At 36.1% G+C, this 7,281-nt stretch overlaps 1 protein-coding gene across 1 annotated transcript; it reads left to right on the top strand.

Annotated features, from left to right (window-relative positions):
• The first annotated feature begins 5,693 nt into the window (after positions 1-5,693).
• On the top strand, positions 5,694-6,638 carry LOC146806237 (olfactory receptor 56A4-like). Its single transcript, XM_085623916.1, has one exon. It carries the CDS (start codon positions 5,694-5,696, stop codon positions 6,636-6,638), a length of 945 nt encoding a protein of 314 aa, XP_085480042.1.
• Positions 6,639-7,281: the final 643 nt, after the last annotated feature.

The following is a 7,281-nucleotide window of genomic DNA, read 5'->3' as shown; positions in this document are numbered from 1 at the left end:
CTTGTGGTGCCATCATGGCACTCATATATAATAAACTTACAGCACATGTTGAGGTTGTGTCAAGCGCGCTGCACATATTGGCTTTCAGTCCTCGACATCCTACAGGAAGTCATGCAACTAACCAATATTTACTCATGGGAGCCCTGCGCCTTGGGTATGTTTAAATGCAGAAAACGCCACAGGGTAAGGACCAGCTTTGCCAATTTGGCTCTCTTACTAGCAAAGAGAACCCTAACTCTGCATTGGAAAGTGGCAATGATGCTACCGGTGGTGCATGGCATGGGGCAGTGTGTAGGGAGGGGAGGGCTGAAGGGGAAATCCTCTACTATGAGGAGGCCCACTATCTTCGCACATATCAACTTGCCACAACATGGGATACTCTCCTTGGCCAGTTACAACAGCATACAAATAATGTCAGACAACCCCTGTGACCAAGTTTGAGAACTGCCAATGACCCTGGCTAGAACTCATTCCTGCATAATTCAGGCATGAGTCTCCCCTGCCACCCTCTCCCTGGCCCCCCTCTACCACACTGCCACCAGCTCTTCTGTTCTGCAGCATCCCCACACAAACCCTGCTTACAACTGCCCTACAGCATTAGCATTAGCAATGCTACAACTGGAGCTCTTCTCCAGAGATATATCAATGCCGTTTCCCGTCATAGACCCACCTGCCCCCATGCCTGCCCCTTCTCCCTCCTTTCCTTCTTCAGAGGAAAACACCCTAGTTAAGTGGGTAATTTCTTTACTGCATAGCGGTTTCATGCTAACAGACTCAGCATCTTACATGGTGAAACAACTGCAACTGAGTGCGTTAAGGCATTGTATGCTTCTCACAGTTTTTCTACAGATTGTATCATGATAAAGTGCACTGGATGAAATGCCCTTTATTTGTGCATCTACTACTATGTATCTTTCTTTTGGTAAACCCCAATAAACACATTTAATAAAACAAAAACATGCTGCCTTCTGCAAAGCCCAGAGGCAGTTAGGGTACAAAAGATTGGCGATTTATTAGCTCATTACTATTGTGGAAACTTAATTTCTCACATGTTGTTCCCTGTTTTTCAACTGGACCAGTCAAATGATTTGGGATGTCTTTAAGTATCTGTCTGGAATTTTACTATCAAATGTTTCTAGAAAATAATTATTTATAGAGAAAACTAAAGAAATCTTTGTAGATATTAAACAATTAAAACACACATGAGATACACCGAAATCCATGGATTCTTTGCAAGAACTAATAACTATCAAATTTCAATCTAATAAACTGTCAACTGAAAAAGCCTCTGCATATCTGTTGAAATCAAGTGCCAAATATTACGGCGTTCAAAACAAATGTGGAAAATAATCGTCTAATTATCTGTAAAATAAAAACAAAATGTAATCAAAATTGAGTCTATCATGGATACTTATCAGGTTCTACGGTATAAAGATTTGGATATTCTCAACAAATTTGTTATTTTTTTTTTTAAAACATTTTATACCCAGACTAAAATTCTTAAATATTTTTCCTTTACACAAAATTCTTCTCTACCACAGAATATTTCATTAACGGAGTTCCATACTGCATTATAGGCCCAGATGGGTTTATAGCTGAATGTTTTACATATTTTTCCAACTTGCTTCTCCCAAAACTCTTTCTCCTAAAAATTCTTTTTGCATAAAGGCAAATTCTCTGGATACTTTCTAGATGTCCTAATTTGTCTTATGCCCAAAGAAGGAAAATATATACAACATTGCAAGAATTGCAGACCTATAAACCTTGTTAATAATGATTATAAAATATTTTCAAAAGTGTTAACTCTTCAACTAGAATCCTTTACAGCCAAACTCCTTGATAGAAAATGATCTTGCTTTGTTACAAGGAGATTCATATCCAATAATACATGCTTATTATTTGATCTTTTATGCAAATCTTCCCACATACCTGATTCTTTCCCAGCAATCACTTTAGATGCCAAAAAGGATTTTGGTTGTGCCAATTGGTGTTTTATTTGACCCTTTCATAAATGGTTTGACTTTGGCCCAAAAATGAACACTCTCATATCCCTTGTACATATCTCCACAAGCAGCCATTTTTGTAAATAGACTTACTTCTTCATATTTTACTTTAGGTAGAAGAGTTAGACAATGTTGCCCCTTCTCACCTTTTCTTTTTAAATTAGCATTGGATCCTTTTATATCTAGATTACTACAACATCCAGATCTTCATGTTTTTTCAAGCAATGGACTAGAGATAAAACAACAGTATATGCTGACAATATCCTGCTATTTATTTCACATCCACAGTCAACTCTTCCAGTTTTTTAAGCAAAGTCAACTCCTATTCTCTTGTATCTGGTTACAAATTAAGTCATGTCAACTGTGAGATATTACCCCTCAATAAACTTACCTGTAAACATGATGTTTTCACTGCCAAAGCTTTTATGGAATATGGCTAATATTAAATATCTAGCTCTATCGTTCTCTCAGTCCATTAACACCTCCATCTCATTAAACCTAGATGAGTGCACAAATAAATTAATAGCGCTGATTAATTGTTGGCACCTTTTGCATCTCTCTTGGTGGGGTCATCTTGATATCATGAAGATTATGTTAGTGATTTTATTTTATTTACTATATCTAACATCCCATTAAGTATCACTTGTGAGTATTTTAAGAAATTCCATACATCTTTTCTTTGGAATAAAAAGAAACTTCAAATGTCCCTGTTGAAATTCAAACAACCTAAAATGGATGGCGGTGTACATTTCCCAGACTTTTATAAATACCACAAGGCTTTCTTACTAAACCAATCTGTGTAATATATTTTTGAGTTTCTAGAATATTACCCATCATGGTGGATTTGGAAAAATAAATGATCTCCTTTTTCCTTTCTTGAATATCCTGAACTCCACAATCTGGCATTTTCAATTATTACTAATGCAAAATAAAATCATCTACTGGAAATCTTGGTGAAAAAGGATAAATCAACTAATAGTTGACAACTTGTTTCTGACATTCACACAGGCACAATTCCTTTATTGCTTTCTGTCTTCCTTTAAAATACATTTCAGACATTACAGAACATCATTTTTACACTCATGGGAAGGAAAAATGCAAGGAAATACTTTGCATGCATTTTTTACCCCACACTTTTTCTAGAACGCATATGCTTTTCCAACGCATGTCTTTACCACACATTGTTTATATAGATGAAAAATATATTTGTTGGGGGTGTCCACCCAAGTTACCTTAAATGTGTGGTAAAGGCATGCATTGTAAAGGCATATATGTGGTAAGAGCATTTGTGGTAAGAAATGCATGGAAAAGGCACAGTGTGGGAAAAAACAAATTGTAAATATTGTTTCCCAAGTTCCGCTGCATAGGCTGGATTTCCTCCTTATACTCAACCTACTTCAACTCCCACTTCTTACTTAGGTGATATTTATTTATAATGTCTTACAAAGAGTTACTTTGGACAGAAGTAAAACTTAATTATCCTGGGGATGTGATTTTGGAGTAACATAGCCTACCTGCATGTGGAGGAAAATATGTACAAAATTGTGAAAATTATCTTGTGCTGCAAATACCACACTAACCCTATTCTATGCTTACAATAGACTCCTATTTCCCCCCTTATCTTTACACACCATATACTAAAACCTTTCTGATACCTGTTGGTCATGTAAAGCAAAGCAGGCAGATTTGAAACAGGATTTAAACATGTATAATACACATCTCTTTCATTTATAGTGTTTGGTTACAATTCTGAAATTAGATAGACCTCATCCTTAATTTAAAAAAACTGTTTTTTTCTTATTATTATTGTCTTTGGTTGTTTGTCTAATGATCGGAACAATGTTTCAGTGAATATACAAATTTGATATCTATTTCAAGCAGTTTCTTTTCAGCAAATAAAAAATTGAAAGACTTTTACTCAACTATCATTTCAAACATAGTGGTACAATATATGTTAGAATCTCAAATTGGATAGTGCTTCCATTCATCCTGTATCACTGGTTTTGAAAAGGACTCTTTTATGGTCCACAATTACAAGTATTTTTTATAACCTCACAAAATCATCCTTTGAAAGTTAAATCCTTACAGAAGAAGTTCTCCAACCCCATTGATTTTCTCTTTTCTTAATTAAAATACTATTTTTCCTTTTTGTAATTGTTTTTTTATAAAAAAAAAAACAAAAGAACAAACGGCTGACCAAGGCCAAGCACCTCAAACTCCAAACTACAATAAATGAGTTAATGGTGCAACCACTTCCTGCACCCGCCATCCAAGGATGCAATCACTGACAAATTGTTATAGGAAAAGGTGGAAGGTGCACTCGTTGTCAAGTAAGTGAATTCGACCAGATATTATTCCAAGAAAATGTTCCTTTATTAGGTCAATCTTAAAACTGGCAGACAACTAATGCATTTCGTCCCCTGGGGGACTTCGTCAGGGCTCCAAATTATCAACCAAGATGTTCGAGCTGATGATGTAATCATGGAAGAGAGTATAAGTCATACTTCTGAAAGGCACAATAAGCCAGAGTCATGTGTATATCCAGAGTCATGAAAGGGATCAATATATATGATCCTGCAATCATATGCTGTAGGAAGAACATCCCAGTAAGGAATTGAGGCTGGATAATCTCAAGCGCAGAGTCGTACTGCAGAGCGGCATGATAACCGGCACCAATTTGTTTTTTTATAAGGTTCAATCTTAACTATGTAATCATCACACTACTTTTATTATGAACCATGCATGTTTCCTTTTTGCAACATTATCATATTGTTATATTGAACTTACTCTTTCCCCTCTTTTTCTATGTGTCTCCTCTTTTACAGAATGTTGTTATATTTTTATATCTTTACATGTATTTCTAGTTTTTGATTGGTTGCAAAATCCTATTGTTACTTGTTTATTAATACATTATTTTTTAAACGTATACTCGAATGTCAATGCAGTTAATGAGTTTTGTTTACCAGGTGATGAAAAGACTTTGAGATGTAAAGCATTAAAGATATTCTGTGGAATTTATATGCAGTCAGTTGAGATAAACTTTTGCAGATTCTCACTTACTTTCATGACACATGGCACATAAAAGCCTTTAGTGCTGTATCAGAGCCATCACGAGGCATATTGGGAAAACCCCTAACTTTTCCTTTTACCCAATTGAAGGCAACACCAACATTTACACTGTACTTTGTTCAGTTTCCTCTTCAGCCTGGGCAGTGCTTGGACGGTTTTGGGTTAGCTGTCATCTCTTTGATAAACTGGTCCTGACCTCTTATCCCTGCAATATTGGTTTCTCAATGATGAGAGTTCCATCATTAGGTCCTTAGGAAGCTTACAGCAGGCACTTTTTACAGGAGCGCAGTGATGCTTACATTTTGAGACTATTTTAAAAGATACGATTTTATGCAATGCGATTGAGCAATTATGGCCTCATTGGGTAGATAGAATATTCGGTATGTTTACTTGTTAAGAAAAAGTGGACATTTGTTGCAAATGTTGTTATTAGAGAAACATTAAGTCAAATCTTTTGCACATGATGACACTCCGTGGCTTATGACAAAAAAAAGAACTAAGGCTTTGCTTGAATACTGTTATTGTTTTACATAAGAGGCTTTCAGGACTGTCAAAATGACTATGTATACATTAGCCCAATTGATATATTAACAAAATGTTTTCTTCATCCAGATAGTGAAAATGTGTGAATGTCCATCTAACGTCACCACATCAATGCCATCAGAGTTTAACCTACTTGGTTTATCCTGGGTCCAAGACAAGGCATCCTTAATGTCCATCCCTTTAGCCATGATGTACGCTTTTGCCTGTCTAGCAAATAGTATTCTGGCTACAGTCATTCTGTTGGAACGAAGCCTGCATAAACCCATGTATTTCTACATCTCTATGCTGGCAATCATGGATCTTGCATTATCTGGTTCTGTGATACCCAAAGTGCTGGAGATCCTTTGGTTTGACTCAAACAAAATCACCTATGCCGGATGCCTGATCCAAATGTTTATCTTCTACAGTATCACAGGTGCAGAACTATCTCTTTTCACACTGATGTCTTTTGACAGATATATTGCTATATGTCATCCTTTGCGATATTCTTCCATCATGACAAATTCATTCACTCATAACTCTGTGCTGCTCTTTGTCATTCGAAACATGGTCCCCTTGAGCCCTCTTCCTTATTTCTCCACACATCTTCAGTACTGCAAGTCAAACAACGTCATCAATGCATTCTGTGAGCATGTTTCTCTCATGAGACTGGCCTGCGGGGACATGACAGCGAGCAATATATACATGTATCTGCTGGTTTGCATACATTCTTTGTTGGACTGCATTTTGATTGGTATTTCCTATGTTCTTATTCTTAGAGTGGTGCTGAAGCTTGGCTCCTCTGAGGCTCGCAAGAAAGCCTTTGCCACTTGCAGCTCCCACATAATTGTCATTGTGTTTTTTGTAGTCTCATCCACCTTTTCCTATCTCATGTATCTGCTTGAATCAGAGACTCCTTTAAATGTACAGACTATCTCTACTGTTCTGAACAGTTTAATTCCACCCATGTTGAATCCGTTAGTATATGGAGTTAGGATGACGGAAATTCAAAATGGTTTGAAGACACTTTCAAAAAAGTTTTAAAATGGATATGTATAAACAATGAAACCTCTTGAAATAGTTTTAAAAAGAATATTCACACAAAACAAATAATTTCTAAACATTTTTCAATTAATCAAAAGAATGACAGTTGAACAAAAATTTATGAAATTACAAATTAGAACGTCTGTGCAGAATCTTAACTTGGACATGTACTGGTGTTTTAACTAGCACAGAAATAAGAATTGTACTTTGAGAATACAGTGCTTGATTTTTATTATTTGCACTGACTTCCTATGAGGTTTCATATTTGGTTATTTGTGTCCATTTTTGCATTGGTCTAGGATATTGTGGAGTGAACTTTCCCTTCAGGAATGGACAACAAACATCTGTGAACACCTCTGGTAGATCCGGACTTCGGCAGTATTATATGTATTTTGAGACATAGGATCGGGCCATGTTATGCTGCACTGAAGGACTATATTCTGCCTTGATAATATTCAAATGTGGCAGCAAGAATATTTTAGTCGTCCGATATCATGACCAGAAATATGAAGACCAAAATATCTACAGATAAGTATATACAGATTTTCCATATCGAACTCAACACCTTCATACCTTGTTGGTATATGCATATCAGGAAGGTACATAAATGTACAGTTAACAATAGTGAACACGTAGTTACCTC

The sequence above is a fragment of the Triturus cristatus genome, chromosome 8 (genome assembly GCF_964204655.1).
Source record: "Triturus cristatus chromosome 8, aTriCri1.1, whole genome shotgun sequence".
Classification (NCBI taxonomy): domain Eukaryota; kingdom Metazoa; phylum Chordata; class Amphibia; order Caudata; family Salamandridae; genus Triturus; species Triturus cristatus.
This window is presented reverse-complemented; position numbering and strand designations above follow the sequence as displayed.

What these genes read in the sequence shown, in the direction of transcription:
- LOC146806237 (XM_085623916.1), top strand. Translation starts at nt 5,694, where the DNA reads ATGTGTGAATGTCCATCTAACGTCACCACATCAATGCCATCAGAGTTT.